Here is a 19928-nt window from a genome sequence, read left to right as displayed (position 1 = left end):
TGCCGTGTATTTTGTTTCTTCCCTCACTGAATATATTATTGTTGAGACTTGGTTTTCGACAATTTTTATTTGGAGGAACGTGGTCAGGAATAGGTTTCATTTATTTAAGAACTTTAATTTTTTAGGAGGTTTATGCAGGTTTCCCACCTTTTATTTATTTGTAAATTTCGTTCCGTTAAACAGCTGGTAGTTCCAATTCAATATTAATTCATTACCTCATCTGAATACCTATTACTGAGACCAAATATCACACAGGATATTTCTTGGAAATGGATGAGCAAATATAAGAAATAAAATATGTAGGTAGAAAAACTATCTAGAATTTTGTTGTCGAAGCATTTCACAGCGTTGAAGAATGTATTATTAACAAATTTAGATAAACTAGTTGAACAATAATGATAATTGAATATAATACAAATTTTGAAACATATTGAGTTATGATATACACAATAGTATTGAATCTAAATCATTGTCTTTCAACAAATTATTTATAAAATTGAGTAAACTATCAACAATATTTTTTTTACAATTTGTATATTTTCAAAAGTATAAACTGACGATATTTCAAGAAAAACCACAAAACAACATGCAAACATCGCGAAACCATAGCACAACAATCAATTCATCAAGTTTGTAATTTAAAACATGGTTTTCGTAAAAATCAAAATCTTATCTCATATCCCACGAAAACATCAGTTTTAAAAGTGTGGAGCAATATATTATTGATAAATTTTGTAAAAAATCTGTTGTTAATGATAACAACTCATAATAAATTAAAATTGTTCGATAATTTTGAGGCATTTTTTCTTTCAAAAACTATGACAAAACATACAAACGTCGTAAGAACAATAAAAGAATTATCAATTTATTTAAAGTTATGTATGAATAGTAATTTGAAATCTACTCTTATTGATGAAAAAAACCTTAGAACACCTTACCAAAATATCACTTTTCCTTTATCTGTCTTTTAAAAGTCCCACTTAGAACAGTTAATAAAACCAAATAGCACTCTCCCCGAAAAACAGCTGAACGTCAACTAAGGAACAGGATGAATTTTGGAGTTGGAATAAGTACGCATGTTATTTCCCAGAGAAGGATTATTCGTGGCAGACGCATGGAAAGCGTTTAATACACAAATAATGGCACTTATTGAATGCAGCAATAAAGTTCATACATATTTTGTTTACAGCTGCTCTCGTCAACGTTCTGCAATTGGGTAACAGATCCGTACTCGTCGTGAAAAATGATTGTTCTCACATGTTGTTTATTGTTTATTTTCAAATTTTTCTGAGTAACAAATATCACATGCAGTCGACTCAATTATGAAATATTAATGCTATTCTAGATTCAAATTTAACCACTGAATATGTAGTACAAACGCAAAACATCGATTAATATATAATTAACGTTTTTCGTATCGTAAAAAACGTACAATCAAATTTAGTACTTCGTAGAGTGGAATCAACCTGAGTTCGCGAAATAATTTTCGTTAGCAAAGTAAGCACTTTGTTTTGTACGCTTTAGAAACTGCTGACTCACTACTAGACTTTCGAGCGGATTTGTTTGGTCTTTGAATGAAAAATTATTGGACTTCCACGACTCTCTTTACTTTTGGTTGTTTAGTAGTTCTTCCTTCACAAATGCAGCCGGTACGGATGTTCTTATTACCTGGAGGATTCATAACCGAACTTAATTCGACTTTGTAAAGTATGAAACATCAAAAACTCTCTGTTCTCGACTCGTTGTCATATTTACTAGTATCATCTTCATTAGCATCAACAATCTTAGCTGTTCCTGTTTCCTTTAGTGTTTTCAACAAAGTTTAATGTAAATAATATTATGAAGAGTTGAAATCTCACTATTGAATTTTAAAGATATCCATTATTTTTATTTTCTTTATTTTGTTCGAGTTTAGTATATTTTCTTTGATCGTATCGAAGTCACGCGGTATGGCTCTTGTAAGAAATAGTGAATGAGAGGTTTCAGAAATAATTACAAAGTTCAGTTTGGTTCGCATTATTTTTTAGAAGGGATGTTTCTGTATTCTACATATTTATTTGGCATTAGGTTGAAAAGGACTTTTTTAACTGTAACAAGCATTAGTTGGCACTGAATTCAACATCTCTAATATTTAATTTTTTTTGTTTATATAGAATCAGGAGCCCTAGATGTCCAGAATGATTCAAGAATTTGACTAATGTTAAATTTGAGCGAATAAATGATTTTACACTTTAAATAATTTACACAAGTTCGTACCATCAATATTATTTATATTTGATATATGTATAAAGATATTATATATTATACAGTGAAGTTCTAATTGCATCAGTTTTAACTACCTATTTTATGATTGAATATAATTTATTCAGAGTATTATTAAACTCAGTTATTTTTCCAGGGAGACTCTATAATGTATGTATGTAGGTATTGGGGTATCATATACACTATGACCCAAAGGATCTATCGGGTGCCTATTTCTTGTTGCCATACCGGGGAACCCAGTGTTTACAGCTGATCTGTCAATCCCACTCTTTTTAGAAAGTTCAAAATGTCCAGCTGTCGCTGCCAGAGATCTTCGTCTTCTATTACATTCGCTCCCAGGTGTGGTGCTCTGGAATTCCGTAGTGTTTCACACATCGAGAAAATGTTGATAGAGGTTTTAAGTGGCTATTGAGGTGATAATGCCCGATAGAGCTCCTATTAGTATCTGTAGATTGTTCTTACTCATGTTGATACATCCAGCAGATCTTCTCTGGTTATACTTTCCCAGGAGACTGTATGCGCTTGTCTCAACCCCTATAGGTTGTCCCAATTATTGGTTTTGCTCGTATCTATCTTCTTTCCCAATAATTTTTCTATTGTTCTGTGATACTACAGGATGCAGGTCCCATGAAGGGCTTGTCGTTCCCCGCTCCGGTGTGTCCCGGAATCTATTATAGCGTAACTTCATTTTTCTTGCCTAACTCGTAATTTTTCTACGTAATCCAAAAGGAGTACTGTTTAAAGCTGCAAGTCTGCGTGACTATCGAACAGGATGAAGATCTTCTGTGTGCGATAATTCCTCTCTAGATTGAACTGGGCACAACATTTTTCAACTGCATAAATTACTGCTTGAAACAGCTTGGTGTGTTGCCTAGGCTTTCAGAGGGTTTGGTTCTGAGCCCGTACACTCCTATTCGAGTTCTGTCTGCTGTTTTAGAACCGTTCGTATACTATTTAATAGCATTTTGTTCATTTATTGTATAGTGTTATGATCCCACTTACTTCTATAGCTTAGTATTTGACTAAATTTTCTCTCAAAGCTAAACCCTTTAAATTTAATGAGAGAATTCATTATATGTTACTTTACAACGTTAATTTCTAAGTTAAAAATCAATTATGAAGAAAAATAAGTTTTAAGCCCCTTTTTTTAGCTTGTCGAAATAGTTGAATACAGTTCTGTACAAGATAATATAAGCTTTCCGACCTCGCTTTTCATATGATATATGATAACAGGAATTTTATTCATAATTCAGACGTCGGAAAATAATATGTATGCTGTGAAAAACACTGTGACTCATATAATATGTCCATCAAATGTCACTGAGTTCCATAACAAGACAACAAAGTCTGATTCCGATTATATAGTCATAGCTTTTAACGTGCGTGTATAAAAGATTGCATACCTAAAGAGTAACAGAATTGATTTTACAATGAAAAAACTATCATATTGGTAACCAAGGAACAGTATAATATATAAGAAGAAGATGTGAAATCAACACTAGAGATTTATTTGGTTCATGTTTTAGAAATTTCCTCTTTTTTTATGTTTGTTGTTGTATTATTATGTATGTATTATGTTTAATTATAATAGTAAGTCTTATATCCGTTATAAACAGATTTACTCTAAATTTTGCTCATCAAAATCAATGAAGGGATAAATAAAACAAAAATATGGAAATATGAAGAACATTCCTCACTTAAATAATCAGAGGACTGTATGTGTGACATTGTCAAATTTAGATAAGCAAAACTGCTTTACATATAGCAAGATAACGCACAATTTAATGCAAAAGGCAATAGATCTTGATCAAAAGCCTGCGTATAAGAAGCACAACTGATCGATTTACACTAATGTATACAATTTACAACTAGGTATAGGAAGAAAAACGATTAGCTTTGATCAACCAACCAAATGTCAGTCAGATCAGCTGATTTGTTGATGTACCTTGGTAAATCTGTCTCTTAACTAACTCAATTACTTTGTGGTAAATCTAACTTTGTTCTTTCATGATTTTGTTACTACCATTTATTTACTTCATTCTTAAGTTTCAAGGGTTAGCTATTTGGAAAAAAAAACAGAAGAAATAAGGGATTTTAATTGGTAGCAGCCAGCAACAATTTGTTATGATTACCTTAAAAAAAGAGTTAATTGATAAAGTAAAAATAAAATAAAAAAATAGGTAATTCTTGCAGTTAATTTAGTTCTGTTAATAGACAGCTATGTCTATTAAAACATTCTAAGCTTCTATGAGGGATGAATTACATTAATATTTTTGCAATGTACAACTGTATAACACGATAATCAGAATAATGATAATGATAATGATAATAATGATAATAAATCATTAAGAGAACCTGAACAATGTGATGTACCTACCAATATTAACTTCGTCAGTTTTCTGCCAAATGTTCCAACATGATGTCTACTTTTGCTGCCAGATCCATCTAGGGCTTTGAACATTAATTAGAAAATTGATTTAACCTTTGGTCAATCGTGTGAATAGGTGGTTTGTCTTGTGTTGGTGGGTTGAGTTTTACTGTGAAAATTGTAAATAATATTTTCCACTCAAAAAGTATTTAATTTAAAATAACAAAAAAATTTAATAACAAAGTTATTAAGATCAAAATTGTCTTTGATGAGACCCCGAGTTAATATTAGCTGTTACCCTATACTATTTTAGCTGCAACAAAGGTTATTAGAGAACACAAACAATTTACATTCATCTCCAAATAAAAACACCAAATTCAATTTAATAAGACTAGTGTTTGAAATTTATCTGGAAATTTTTAACGTATTCACACTCGAAATACATAGAATTTTTTTGAGAATACAGTTATTTAACGGTTTTCTTTGACAAGGAGTGTAGCGGTACTATGTTTACCAGTTTTGATTTACACAAAGTTTCAAAAACAACTAGAGGTCACTGTTTCCAATTATCTTATCTAAATAGAACTTAGTATGCAAAAAAATTAGGTTTCATAATTATGTGCTACAAAAATTGTTTTGTTTTTGTTGTATATTGAAGAAAATCAGTTACATTCAATTATAAAAACAAAGTAGAGGAGAAAATTTGAAAATAAGGCACGTGAGGCCACTAACGTTAGAATTTGTTGTCCAAAACATTTAATTTCATTTCAATTTATCCTTGATTAAATTAAATATAAAACTTTTTATATTCAGGATACAATGAAATATTAATAAAAAAGGAAATAGTTGGTTTTATTAGTACTTTGAAAAAATCAAGGGAACGTTAATTATTTCTACTCTCTACTTTCTAAACAGTGATGAAGTTTTTCTCTCAACTTCTGTTTGAAGCTCTTTATTCTCCTCTTTAACGGTTTCATGTCTCTAGGCAGTGCCTTACAAACAATTGGAATTTGTGATGGATGATGAGGATGGAATCGCAATGGAAAGCAGCGAAAACTTATTTTGAATAGCATGTTCCAGAAGATAAGTTTGCCGATAAAGTTTTCATTCTTTCAAGGAAAAATGCATTGTCGTACAAATTGACACTCCGTGTTCATAAAACAAATAAAAGAAATGTAAATCTAAGAAGGCTTACATTAAAAGGGAAAGAAACATTGGCTTATAATAAATATTTTCTCCATTATTCCGATAATTCTATATAACCTTCACAAAACTTACGTAAAACGAAAAACTTATATAGATAGAAAAAGCTTTTGAGTGCTCTTTGTTGGATGACGTGTCCAAGTTACTTAGAATTGCGAAGTAGTACTCCAGCAACTTCCAATTGCTCAACTATACTATTTTCTTGTTTTCTACTGTTGATTCTCAGATACTTATTGAAGCAACTCTATTCATCATTGTCTATGTTCTCTGTCCTGTGCGCGAAAAAAACAACGTCAGACTTCAGAAGTGATGGCAAGAGCACCTTTTAGACAAATGATAGTGTCTTTGAACATTTTATTATATAGAAATTAATAAATATAAAAACTATCCACGCTATTCATTATTTTAACATCTACAAGTACGTATAGGCCTACAAGTACGTATATATAAAGGTGATTTCATTTTCTGTTTCAACTGGTATGTTTCAACTACTATCTGAAAGACTTGTTTGGATGTATGGACGTGTTGCTCCTGTGTTAACTTTATAATTCTTCATTTAATGCATTTAATACAAGAAAATATCAAAATTGTGAACGCAAGCAACATATATTAGATTTCAAAACATTGTTTAATTTTAAGAAAAAGAATGTGGTATGATTCATTGTCAAATTTTGTGGCGCAGATCTAAATAAGCTTCATCTCTTAAGATAGAATGAACTATTGAGTGTTCTTTGTAGAATGGCTTGTCCAATACTGTTATTAGGGACCAGCCAATTTCAGTTGCTCAACTATATTATTGTTTCTTTTTTTCTACAAGTAAGTTTAGGGGTTTGAAAGCGTTTTCGTTCATTTACTACTATCTGAAAGACTTGTTTGCATGATCTATGGACGTGTTGCTCTGTGTTGTATTTATTATTCTCAATTTGAAGCATTCCAGTACAAGAAAATATCAAAATTCGAAACGTAAGTCACGTAAATCGGAGTTAAAAGCGTTATTTAGATTTAGGAAGAGTGGTAAGATTAACTAACCAATGTCTTGACGCAGTCCATAACAAGTCCATATTGTTAGTGACCAGCAACTGTTGATCAACTTTGAAGTATATGAATCACACTGTTAGTAAAGGTGAGTTTCACGTGTCCGTGGGGAAAGCGAAATATACCGTCTTAGAAATTTAAATTGAATTTTGATGCTGAAATGCCTAAACGGAGCTGTAAGATCAATTGTGACTTGTAGAAATCGTTTAAGTTTCAGATTCATCCTCAAACTCATTAAACAAGCTTTTTATTAACACTGCGTCAGGTAAAAGTGAAGTGGAATTAGCGGTAGACAAAGGAGGCCTAGCTTTTCATACACTAAATAATAAAGTTTTCGTTCAATTGTAACTCTAAGTTGATTCAAAATATGATACACCCAAAATTTTCTTGTTCGTGTACAATTTCCTTTTCGGACAAAAGCTCGCTTTGGTGTTTCAAAATTATAGTCACTTTATTAGTAGGTAGGTGATATCCAACGAACAATGTCACAATTTTGAAAAGCAAAAAGTCTCAAATGTAATATTTACTGATAGAAACAAAGGTTATACCTAATTTTTGCAATTCGTTGAAATTTTTTGTTGAAATTCCTCTTGAATCCAATTTTTCAATTCCTAAATATCAATAGGTCGATTGGCGTATACTTTTGACTTAAAATAAATCCAGTGGAGTTAGTTCTAGTCGGTCAAGTAACCGTCTTGATGGTACCAATTGATTATTAGTAGAGTATTTAACATTGCCGTCTACAGAAGTAAGTTAATAATTCTATTGCTAAGAATTCTCCTTCAGACGTGAACTTTTTGAAAGAACAAGGTATGGGCTTCCAGACAAGTTACACTTTGATGTGTCTCGGAATTTTTTGCCTTAACATTTCTCACCGAAATATGAAGTTTTGAACACAGATAGCCGCATTCTATATACCTAATATCACTATCACTGCACTATATGAATCAGTATCTGAATTTCCGAACTGTTTTACAGAATTATTGAATAATTCGATCTCTAACTGTCTATTGAATCGTTGACACCGTTGAATAATGTGATTTCTAACTGATTCTTGAATCGTTGAATTATTATATTTCCAACTCTATCTATGTGCATTTTAAAGACGATATCTGGGAAAAAATGTCGCCGAGGATTTTTTTTAAATATCAGTTTATCTAAATTTTCGTTAGAACTTTCACGGATGATATTTACATCAAGAATGGTTTCAGTTTTTAGTTCGTAATGAATAAAATTTACGAATTTTCTGTAAGTAAAATAAACCTATTGTGAAAAAATCTACTCACCAGTACCTGTATTATATTAATCCAAATTAGAATTAGAGCTACTGGAATAATTCTGAAGAAGTTCATGGGGGTATCCGTCAACCAAATGCACGCTACAAAATACTTTTATATATTATGGTGAGTAATGTATTGACGATCAGAATGAGCAGACGAACCATTGGAATCACATAAGTCCGTATATATTAATTTAGAAGAAAAGAAAGAAGAGAAGTTATACTATAATAATATTTCATTTCCAAATTAGGCAAGAGACTGGTATCGGTTCTGATCATAATTGAAATTTCAATAAAACTTGTTAACCATTGAATTAATTGTAGCTTTCAGCAAAGTAAATGTGAGTGACAGTAGTGTTTCTAGAATATTCCTTTCGGAAACCGAAATTAATCAAAGAATGGTGGGACGTTGGAGGAGAGAATACTGACAAACGTCTTTGAAGAAATAGAAACAAATGAGGAGATGAACAAACTAGGAGCTGTAGAATCTATAGGAATACCTCAAAGAGGGATTCATATAAATGCTAAACTTCTTGATAGAATTATGAAAAAAATGGGTTTAGAAAGAAATATTTTATTTGTAAAAAATAATGGTGAACATTTGATTTTAAAGCTTTTTTGTTTTATTGGGTCTTATCCTCTGGGTTATAAAAATTGTATAGATATTTATTGTTAAATTAACTTCACAAATATTCCAATTAAACCTCTGAGTAAATATTATTTGTAATGAAAAAACGCAAAATAACTATAATATATGTGATCTATCAATATTTTTGATAATACAGTTTGTATATATAGATGCCGTAATCACCAAATTAGAAGCTACAATTCATCATGTAGAATATGGTGATTCATTCCACTCAAAGAATGAAAAGGGGATTGTAAAGTTAAATCGTTTCCACGCATTTCGATATTTGATTGTAATTTGTCAGTTCATTACGTACTTCGCCCAAACATATTTTAAGGTTACTGTAACTAGTTTACTTCTAAATTTTTGATTATTATACTTTTTTGCGACTTAAGATGAAATAGCCAACTGAATATAAAAGACATATCAGCTCCCAAGCAGCACAGTGTCGTTACTATGACGTCAATTATAGGCCATTGGCGACCAATGGGGACGTCTAAAAAGACGTCTAAAATGACGTGATTATGACGGGTTAATGTCACATCCTACAGACGTCAACTAATGACGTACCTAGTCCGGCTGGTGAGACGTCAAAATGACGTACTTACTTTTGACAAATGACGTATAAGTAGGATCAAAAATATAAAAAAATGCGTTCAAATTAATACCAGTTTATTACAAAATCTTAAAAAACTACATACTATTACACTTATAGAACATAAAAGTTGAAATAAGGAATTACTAATGATGCAATAATGAAAATGACAACCATTCCTGCTTGAAAGGAAAAACAATACATTTCGAAAAAACTTTGTGGCAGTGCAATAACTCGATATACTCTGATAAATTTTGGATGCGATAAACATAGAATTCTTTTGAGTCGACAGGGTATTTGTAAAATGAACGGTAATCCTGAAACCTCCTACCTAATATAAAAACTGCTCCATTATTATCCACTACTATATTTTCTATTTTGAAAACCAGTCCTTCTAAGGTAAGACAAAAACAATTTGCTTCTGAATATGATGCAATAGAAAAAATAAAATCTTTATAATGAAGCTTTTTATACTGCTTGCAAGAGAAATTTGGCGTTGGTCCTAAGAAATGGGACAATTCACATTTACAGAAGTGTTCATCATCAGGTGAAGTAGAGTCATGTTTTTCGTACACTGTCATTTCAATTTCTTTTAAGCGTCTATTAATCTGTTGTAACGGTTTATTCGGAGACTGAACTAACGATTTTAAATGGTAGAGATAATTTTCAAATGGAAATGCTGACGAATTGTCTAGTGGCCCGAAATTTTCAACGTCATCTGCCAAATGTAATAAGGAATGTACATTGTAAACTAAGAACTCTAATCCGTAGATCTTTTCACTGTGCGTTACGAATAAATGCAAAAGTTGGCGCGCAAATGGAACTCCGAATTTTTCAATATGGCGTTTAGAAATAAGTATCATAATTGAACAATGAAATAGCAAAAAATGCTCATATATTGCCAAATCGACATTCCCATACAAAGCAACTGGCCCAATATACAGTAAAAATGTTCGAAATTCCGTTGCTTTCCAATCTGCCAACTGAGACAAACTGCGCCCTTTCCGATTGAATTCTACTGGAATACATTTACTGAGAAAAACAATTTTTTCAGATACATTTTGAAATGCAGTAGAGCTCATTTTGGCTCGGCTTGCGCGTCCTGTCCAAATACGCAAAAGTTTTTTCATTACACCTAGACAAACTAGGTGCATATAGTCTAAAGAAAAGACATAGATCAAATCTATAGGAAGAGCTATTAGAGGAGATTCTCCATGATGATGAGATACATCAATTTTAGTCCAAAAAGATTCGTTGTCTCTCTTGTTAAAAGGTAAATTTTTGAAAATGACACGTCCCAAGTGTTCTCCACTGTTGTCGCACCTTTCACAGGAACTATACCCTGAATGGGTCTTCACACATTTCAGATATGCGCGCGCAGGAGCATCGCAAACAAAGCTGTGAAATTTTACTTCATGGATATTATTATTAATTTCAATGCCCGTGGTAAGTAAGTTCGATAACTCAATTAAAAAATCTTCTAAAAACGCTGACAATAAATTTGGTTTGCCACTTCCTAAAAAAGAACCAACAACAAACGGCTCACTCTTAAAATTTTTTACAAGTGCTAAAATGGGCCAGAGATCATGTTTCTGACCATTTCTATAAATGGGTAGTCCATCTACATTAAATGAAATGTTGATAATGCTGTACTGAGAAATATTAGGCACTGACAATAACTTTAATTTTAAAGCGTTAACAAGTCCAAAATGACAATATTCGCCATTTAACAACGATTTTGTTTTCGTTTCTCTGGGCGTTTTCAGCAGCGTTCGACTGTCTAACGGTAACTCATTATGGTATGGATGCAAGATATGCAAGAGATGAGTAACTACTGTACGTCGAACGTACCTTGAAGCTGTCCAGTTTGACAATTTCGAATGCAAATCGCTAGGCGGCGGTTCATTAGGAAATAAATCGTTAGGGGGCACGTTACTGGAATAGGAAGTCAAATGGTTGTATAACGTCGCATCATTGAAGAGCAAATTTTCATTAGGCGAGTTTACATTAAAATCTAAATCTCTTGAGGAACAGGTGGCATTTTCACTTTCACACATTGAATCAGCAAAAAAAAAGGAATTTGATGATTCATTGGAATCATTATTAACTATTAAAGATGTATTATAATAATTCTGACTCACAGGTGCTAAATTTGCTTCTGCCACCCTTCTGTAGAGTTGTCTTTGACTAACAACACTTTTTTTCTTACGGGTTGCCATGCTGCTGCTTTTTCAATTTCTCTGGTGCATGTTTCAACCACACCTTGATGGTATCTTCTATTTCTTTCTGACTGACTAGAGGGGAGCTTTTTCTTACAGCACCTAAAAATGTTGTTTCAGATTAATAATAAGTATGCACCTACAAGTGAAAACACTTACCAATAATCACATCCTTTACGTTTAAGTTTTTAAAAGCCTTTTTCTCACCTCGTTTGCCACAAAAATTCCAATTAGTTGCAAGAGAATAAGTGAACAAAAAATTTAAAATCCGGTTTGTATGTCCAGTAAAATCTCTCCCTCCAAAAGTCGATAGATATGCCGACTGGAATCACATAATTTAAATTGTAAAATACATATTAAGTGGTACAGAACACCCACCAAAGCCAGGCAATTATTTTTTTCACTCAGGTATGTTTCCAATTTGGTAATATCCTCTTGAGAATTCAAAGGAAACTGTACGCCTATATCATCTGGTAAATCTGTATTACTGGCGTGATTGCCACTGCGATCTTGTTTTCGGATCCACTGCAAAATTTGATTGTTCTGTTCTCTAATGGTCTTCAATAAAGTGATTACATACGCCAAACAACTTTTTGCTGCCGTCCGCCATTACGCGCACACGCGTTCACACCAGCAGTCCAGCACGCATGCGCCTGCACGTCTCGTATCGTATCGTGACATTTCGATTAAAAACGCGCCAAAATTAAATCTTGGTCGACAGCCTCGACAGGAATCGATGCTAAAAATAATTGTTTCCTACTAATAAAATAGTTAAATAATTGTTAATTACAACATTCTCACTTCATCTTTAAATTCAAATTGCATTTCCACTTAAAACGTCAGTTTAGTATTTTCATTGCTAATTAATGAATTTATATTTATATCCAAATTTTAGGTAAACAACAATTTAAAATGTACAATTTTTTATAAAGCACGTATAGGGCTTAGTTTTTGTAATAAACTTTCGTTCTAATTTTTTTTATAGTTGATTAAAAAGCACTTAAAACGACCGAAAACAAACGTACGAAAGACGTCTCTAGACGACGTCAAAATGACATCTGAAATGTCACGTCATATGGACGTCGCTTATTGGTCTACGACGTCGCCGACTAATAATGTCCAATAATTGACGTCATTATAACGACACTGTGCTGCTTGGGCTGCGATCAAAATTAATTACAATCAATCCAACTGCGTTAGACATTCATCCAGGAACTCACTAACATTCTTAACTAATGTTGGTCGACCCTCCAAGAACATTTGTAGCTTGTTGAAAAAATTATCAGAGCAGCTGATGTTTGGGTCCTTCAAATCCTGTCTGTTGAGAGAAAAGCTCTCTGATTAATCATAATCAACGGCACCGTACAGAAACTTTTTGAATAACAGAGACGAAGAATGGGTATTAATTGTCAAAGGTCTCTCCAAATGAGTTACCACTGCCAAGCAGGGTTCACTTCCGTGGATTTGGCAGAGTATACAAGAAATTGTCCATTTTGAATGATGAAACCTTAATAAGGTATTAATGCAGCTTTCTATTAAAAGTCATCCGGCGTTTGTTACTATAAAAAGCGTTATTATGCAACACAATATAAGATCGCACTATGCCAGACAAACCTTGAAATGTACTGACTACTGATAGATTTGTCCGAAATCCACCTGGCGCTGAAAATTTTCACATCGATGACAGAATTTGATTTTTTGTTCGTTTATTGATTAAATATAGAAAAACATTAAAAATTTATTCGTTTGAATTCTATTTAAAAAAGTTATTTCCCAGTCCCTATTTTATTTTTATGACAATTGAGCTTCATATTATAAGTTCCATAAAGGATTTTAATAAAAATGAATAGTTGTTTTATGGCAGGGTTTTATTGATGGGAGCTACTCTACTTTTTGGTGACATCTGAGCTCCGGTGGTGTTAATTTGTCTTTGAAAAAGTACTTTATTCAGCATTCTCCTGGCTATCATTTTCCCGAGCTCGAGAATTTTTATATATGGTTTCCAAATTAAATATATAAATCATTACATTCAACATTCATGGGAATATTAATATTATTCGGACATTAATCCTTGAAAATTTATTTTGGTTTGTAATTCATTCACATCTATTACTTCTCTTCTTCAAACACGAGTTTTAAAATAATCTAAGTTATCTAATTTTTCCTATTGCCACAATGTAAATCATATATATCGAGTGACGAAGTTGAATTGGCGAGAAAGAAAAATCGATAGAAGTCTTATTTAAATTTTTATTAAAAAATAGATTCTGTATAAACTTTAAACATAGTCAACAAGTATCCTTATAACTAAGTTACAATAAATAAACTTTACATAATACATAAATTACCAGTCCACAAAATTACATCATCGAAATACAATTATTTAATTTGTAAAATAAATTATCTCGAAACAAATTTGAATTTAAAAGTATCTTTTTTAAGGGCAAGGGAGCCAACAGGAACTTTATAAATTTCATTTTCTACTGCTTTAATCGTGAAGTGTTGCAAAAAAGAACCAACAACTCCAAATGATATTAATTGAACCATCCTATAACCTAAGCAGCTCCTTCTTCCTCCTCCAAATGGTAAAAAGTATTCAGGTTTGAATATACTACCATTCCTCAAAAACCTTTCGGGCATGAATTTCTTGGGTGATTCCCATAATTCTTCGGACATATTGAGTTCATAGTTATTCAAAAAAAGTACGGATCCTTTCTCAATCCTATAGCCTGGAAAAAGTAAAAATCAAATATAAGTATGAAAGTCAGTAATTAGATACATAGCATGAAATATATCTTAAAGATAAACTCTCGTAATAATCAAACAACGTGATACTCACCATTAATAGAACTATCTTTGTTAGCCACCCTTGGCACAATTGGTGATGCTATCAGTCTAATGGCTTCAAATATAACGGCTTCAGTATACGGCATGCAGTTTCTGTCCCCGATTGTAACGTTTCTGTCACGACCAATATTCTGATCTATCTCTTGTTGTATTTTCATCTGAACTTCTGGCTCATTTACTAGGAATCCAAAAACTTTCATTAAAAAGTTACCAACGGCTGAATGTCCCCCAATAATATCTTCGAGTGCAAAAAGAGCGGTTTCCCAATCAAAATCCGCCCCATCTGTTTTTACGTATTTTATTAAACTCTCAACATAGTCAGTAGCATCTGAGCTCGTATCAAATTCCTCATAACGCTTTTCTATAATTTCACGTTCAACAAAAGATCTTATCTCGTGTGTTATGATCTTCATTCTGTTCAAATTCTTCCTTAAAAGTGGATTCAGAAATGGTAGAAAATCAGCAGCGTACCCCTGGTTAACTTCATAAAATATTTCATCAAAGTTTTCTACCAGCTGCACAAATTTTTTATCTTCAATATCGAACTTTTTTGAACAAAAGTAACTCAAAAATATATTGGCACAATTTTTTAATATGATTTGTTTCAAGTCAGTAGTAGTATCGGGTATGATTTGAGAAATCATGTTTTCAGTTTCGGTAGCTATGAGCGTTTCGAGACTGAAGAAGGTGTTTGTGAAAGATCTCGGAAAAGTATGAGTTTTCAGCATATCTCTTCTTGCTTTTTGGATATCTGACCAATCACAAAATGCCAAAGCTGTAACAAAGATTCCTTATCAATATGATTGTAATATGATTGTAATACAATTTAAAAGATTTAATTGAAACTACTGTCCCGTGAGACTGAAGGTACGTGTCCATCTGAGACAAAACAGTCTCGGGAGTAGACTCGAGTCGCAGATTTATAAGGGGCAGAGAACAATCGCGGAGACAAGTGCGGAGAGTTCTCCGAGAGCGAAGCGATTTTGTACTTTAAAATGAAAGATAAAAGAGAGTGGATGGACTATGAAGTCAAGTTGATTCGTATTTAAGATGAGCATGAGTTTGTATGGAATGTCTAGCATATAATGTATAAAAATCGCGATAAAAAAATGCTAAAGTTCAACGAAATCATCAAAACAACAGCAATATCAAACATTGTGAGTACATATTGTCTTATGAGAATACTTCAACTCTTTCGGGCCTAGTGCCTCCGCTAATGAAAGCAAATGCCTCTAGTCAATCCATTTATATGAATAGAACAATTTATGATAAACTTCTTTTCGGGACAGTCTAAGGTGGACATTAAATAACCGAGATCTCGAGACTGCAATGAATGTTGAGTCTCCGGAAGCGGTCTCGAGATCGATAGTGATCGCAGATGGACCATAGTTTGCGCTAGACTCAAGACTTAGTCTCAGGTGGACACTTGAAGTATCAATTAAATAATTTGATTATAGAGTTCAAAGTTTGAGTATGAAACTTTTACAAACTAGGACATAATCAAAAATAATATTAGTCGGGCACAAAAATAAAAAAGAAATACTTAGAATACAGTTGGTTAGAGAGTTTTGAATGGTTTGGGACAAAAAAAAAACAAATTTGAAAGAAGGTGATCGTATATAAAACAAAAATATTTAGACCAGTTTCCACGCGTGGTAGATAAATTGGGGTATTAGCAAACTCAAGAATGACATTCATGAAGCGAATATTAAGTACTTACGCAGAGTTGAGGTTGTCACCAGTTAAAGTGAGTGAGTGAAAGGAAAATACAATTTATAAGATTTCCAAAGAAAACAGAATTACATCGATAGAAGCTACGATGATAAAAAGTGAAAGGAGCTTTTCTATGGATGAAAACATCCTATAAAGTGTACATAAGAACTTATAATGTTAAAAAATCGATAGAAGTGAATTTTGAGTCAATTTTCAGGGAGGAAAATGTTGAAAGTTGCTCAAATATCAAATTTTTTATGAGCTAGAAGTTACTTGGAACCATTTGGATGATCCAATCACTACAACACTAAAGATTCAAAATTGCTTGGAATAATACATATTAAGACAGCACAACCGACTTTTCATATTCCTGTATCCAAATAAAATATGGAATTATTGACCTGATAATAAAATCACTTAAATACTAAAGGCTAGACAACACAATTAACGGTATTCTTTATAGAGTGTATACAAGTTCAGACAAAATATCAGCGTTAGTTATAAGTATGGACGAGCTTAGGAAATTTTTGACAATTCAACTTCTAGAAGTCATTTCATTAGATACAAAACAGCAACAAAATCTATCTTCATAAACAAATTATTTAAAGTACGAAAAGTAAATAGATCGAGTTATCATACTCATATCACAATAAATAATGTAATATTATAAACAATTTACGTTAAGATCGTCAATGATATAGAATTGAATAGATAATTTACTCACAATTTTCTTTGTTTCCGTCAAAAAGTTGCTGGTATCTTTCGAAGGCAGGTCGTGAATCGAAATGATTTCCTTTAGTTACTAAACCTTCCCTAATATTTTTCTGTCCATTCACCACTACACACTTTACTTCTCCAAGTTTAAGGTTAACGATATCCCCGAATTTCTGTCCAATAGCACTGAACGCTTGATACGGAACTTCATACCCTCCAAGTAAGTGAAGATGTCCAATAATTGGTAATTTTCTTGGTGTCGGAGGTTCCATCAAACCGTCGTCTTCAATTTTGATATCTTCAGTTTTTCTTTTCTTTTCATCGTAAATACTTTTCGAAATCATCACCAAAACCATTGTAACCAAAACCAAAAGGCAATTTGTGATAGTGAATGCAAGTGAAAAAATCATGTTAGTTTTTGTGGTGTTATAGGAAGTGTAGATCTTGAAGGAGGGAGAGCAGCGGCTATAAAAACCCAGTCTGAGGATTTGAGAAACGGTGAACGCTTATATAGTAAGAAGATTTACATAATCGTTACATTATTCCGTAAATTTACATTTGTTAAAGCCCAATTTTAATGCACTCGGTTCTTTTATTGTGAGAATACGGCGTTATGATACGGTAAATAATAGAATTCCGTTGTTGGTATTGCAGTACTGAATATAATATATTGAATATGTGAAATAAGTATTAATATTAATTTGAGGACGACATAATTAGGAATATTGAAGATTAATTTGATATTTATTGACCTATTCATTCATAATCTGATGCCGTTTCACCAATATAAAAGTTGAGAATAAGTTTAAATATTTACAGTAACTGATGTATTAGTTTTTGAGAAAATATGCACAGTAAAGCAATCGAAATTCTCTATTTGGATTTATTATTTTACTTATAACATAATAATTTTTTTAAATCATCTGCTTGTTATACTAAATAGCCTTGTTTTCCATTTCTGCGCATCCTAATACTTGAGATTAATAAAACTATGATTCCACTTGAAGACATGAGTCGATGAAGGAGTCTTGAGATGTTAACAAATATGTGAGATGTGCCTTTTCAGAAAGAAGAAAAAACATTTATTAGATATAGAGTGACAAATAATAATTATTTCTATTAAAAATTGAGAACATTGAAGAAAAGTTACGTAAAACTAATCCTGAAATGAATTTTGGGTGCTTTTAGTAACAAATATGATGTTGAATGTTAGCGATTATCAATATTGCAACCGTACGCGTTTATGATTTTTTGATAGATGGGTTTCGCGTTTGCTCAATGTTGAACAAAAGCTCCCTTAAAAGATACGCCTCGTTTTGTCGGTTTTTTTTTCCAAAAATATTAATAATCTTCTATTATTTTTGTAGATAAGTTGTCTTTATATTTACTAATTATCATGGTTAATCATTAGAAACTCAAAGCCATCCGATTTATTCTTAGTGGAAACAAGCCATTGTATGCAAAAGCTATCTATAATTAATTATATTTATGGTTTTCACGTGACATCAATAAAATGAGTAATAGAATTTCAAGTGTCTAAGGGACATGTGGAACCGCTTATGAAGACATTGAGGACGGTCAGTCTACATTAATCTTACAATTACTGGGAGAATGTGGATAGATAGAGGACGTTTTAGAATAAATAGCGAGATCTTATTGAATTTTTTGAATACAGGAGGACGACAACAAATTAATTTCTTCAAAATCTTAAACTTGTATTTAAAATAGAAGTGACAACTGAGCCAAATTATGTGAAGAAAAGAATATTAAAAATATTTGTTGGATGATTTCACAAAATTGGAAAATATTTAGATGGAATGAGTACCCAGATTTATAATTATACTGAAAAATACAATTTCTTTACAGTAGAGTATTTTTTTTCCTTCAAACCGTCCTCGTATAACTCTTTTATCCAGCAAAGTAAATCCAAAAAATTGATGGGTTTTATCCTGAATAGAAGACTTTCTCAATAAAATGGAAATCAGACTTTTGAAAAACTAAAATATTAGAAATATGCAGTTAGCAAAAAACTAATTAGGTTATTTTCTATTATTCGGACGTCCTATGTTGCAATTTTTTCATGAAACCATATTATTTGAGATTTTGTTTTAAAGTAGCATTGTTCGAATAATTTATAAAAAATAGAGCTTAAACTTATAGGTAAATGAATGATCGTCTTATGCAGATTTGAATGCCAGTTTCTTTTATGACTATGCCAATATAACCAAAACTGATCAGTTAATTCTAAAAAATATGCCGACAGTTTTTTTTATTCATAAAAAACGCCGTGGCTACAAGACATTCTCGATTCCCGAGTTTTCGTACTAGTTTAGTCGGTATCTTACTAATAAGATTCAACATCATGTGTAAATATTTCCGAAAATATCGAATGTGCATGCGATCATGCACCTAGATGTGGAATTATTGTTGAGATAACTATTCCTATCAAAAACATAAATGTGAGATGAGAGCCAAGTTCAATATTATGCTATTTGCCTTGGTTGTACACTTACGATAAAAGAAGTGAGATCTAAATAGGTGCCAAGTTCAATGGTCACTCCTGAAATTTGTCTATAAAAACATAACTTCTAACTTAGGATAATATATTGTAGCCTAAGGTCCGATTTGATTAGATCTTATACACGAATTATTATGTTCGATGGCTGGTTTCTACCAGCATGTCAAATTTTCGGAATATTAAAATAAGAACCGACAAGTAACTAGCGAAGGCTACAATATAATTCGTGTATGAAAACTAGCCAAGTCAGAACTTAGGCTACCATATATTATCCTAAGTTAGATGAAGAAATTATGTTTCATGTTGTCACTTTAGATTTCATTTCTTGTGTCGCTGAATTCAACAACCAATGCATATATCATAATATTGAACTTGGCTCTCATTTCACATCTATGTTTTTGATAGGATATCATCACTTTTTGCACATAATAGGTCAGATATCAGGAGACAACTGAACAAAAAGACGGCGCTCGTGCTTATGAGCCTATTATTTAATTATTTATCAGTATACTGATCTTATACTATTGATATACGCTAAATAATGAAT

The 19928-nt window shown here is 32.1% G+C and overlaps 3 protein-coding genes across 5 annotated transcripts in view; all 3 read right to left on the bottom strand.

Annotated features, from left to right (window-relative positions):
• Positions 1–1506, bottom strand: part of LOC130898589 (kelch-like protein 17) — a 43320-nt gene extending 41814 nt beyond the window's left edge. For all 3 annotated transcript variants that reach the window (XM_057807992.1, XM_057807993.1, XM_057807994.1), the window contains exon 1: positions 939–1506. The gene's annotated coding sequence lies outside the window, so the exon portion shown is untranslated. The remainder of the gene's footprint in view (positions 1–938) is intronic.
• Positions 1507–11690: 10184 nt separating this feature from the next.
• On the bottom strand, positions 11691–12207 carry LOC130898446 (uncharacterized). The gene is made up of 3 exons (XM_057807768.1): positions 12170–12207; positions 11968–12114; positions 11691–11911 (listed from the first exon to the last, which is right to left on the bottom strand). Exons 1-3 carry the CDS (start codon positions 12197–12199, stop codon positions 11729–11731), a joined length of 360 nt encoding a protein of 119 aa, XP_057663751.1. The 5' UTR covers positions 12200–12207; the 3' UTR covers positions 11691–11728.
• Positions 12208–13989: 1782 nt separating this feature from the next.
• LOC130898909 (cytochrome P450 307a1-like) lies at positions 13990–17219 on the bottom strand. The gene is made up of 3 exons (XM_057808506.1): positions 16874–17219; positions 14429–15211; positions 13990–14318 (listed from the first exon to the last, which is right to left on the bottom strand). The coding sequence occupies exons 1-3, from the start codon at positions 17217–17219 to the stop codon at positions 13990–13992; spliced, it is 1458 nt and encodes a 485-aa protein (XP_057664489.1).
• Positions 17220–19928: the final 2709 nt, after the last annotated feature.

This window comes from Diorhabda carinulata, chromosome 10, assembly GCF_026250575.1.
Source record: "Diorhabda carinulata isolate Delta chromosome 10, icDioCari1.1, whole genome shotgun sequence".
In the NCBI taxonomy this organism is placed as follows: Eukaryota; Metazoa; Arthropoda; class Insecta; order Coleoptera; family Chrysomelidae; genus Diorhabda; species Diorhabda carinulata.
Note: the sequence above shows the minus strand (reverse complement) of the source record. Positions and strands in the feature narration are given on the sequence as shown.

Excerpts from the sequence above, each read along its gene's own strand:
- LOC130898446 (XM_057807768.1), bottom strand. The coding sequence starts at position 12,199 with ATGGCGGACGGCAGCAAAAAGTTGTTTGGC. Across the intron at positions 12,115-12,169 it reads GCAGCAAAAAGTTGTTTGGC|TGGATCCGAAAACAAGATCG; the intron begins GTATGTAATCAC and ends CAAATTTTGCAG. Across the intron at positions 11,912-11,967 it reads AAAATAATTGCCTGGCTTTG|TCGGCATATCTATCGACTTT; the intron begins GTGGGTGTTCTG and ends ATGTGATTCCAG.
- LOC130898909 (XM_057808506.1), bottom strand. The coding sequence starts at position 17,219 with ATGGTTTTGGTGATGATTTCGAAAAGTATTTACGATGAAAAGAAAAGA. Across the intron at positions 15,212-16,873 it reads TGACGGAAACAAAGAAAATT|CTTTGGCATTTTGTGATTGG; the intron begins GTGAGTAAATTA and ends TCTTTGTTACAG. Across the intron at positions 14,319-14,428 it reads CAAAGATAGTTCTATTAATG|GCTATAGGATTGAGAAAGGA; the intron begins GTGAGTATCACG and ends TACTTTTTCCAG.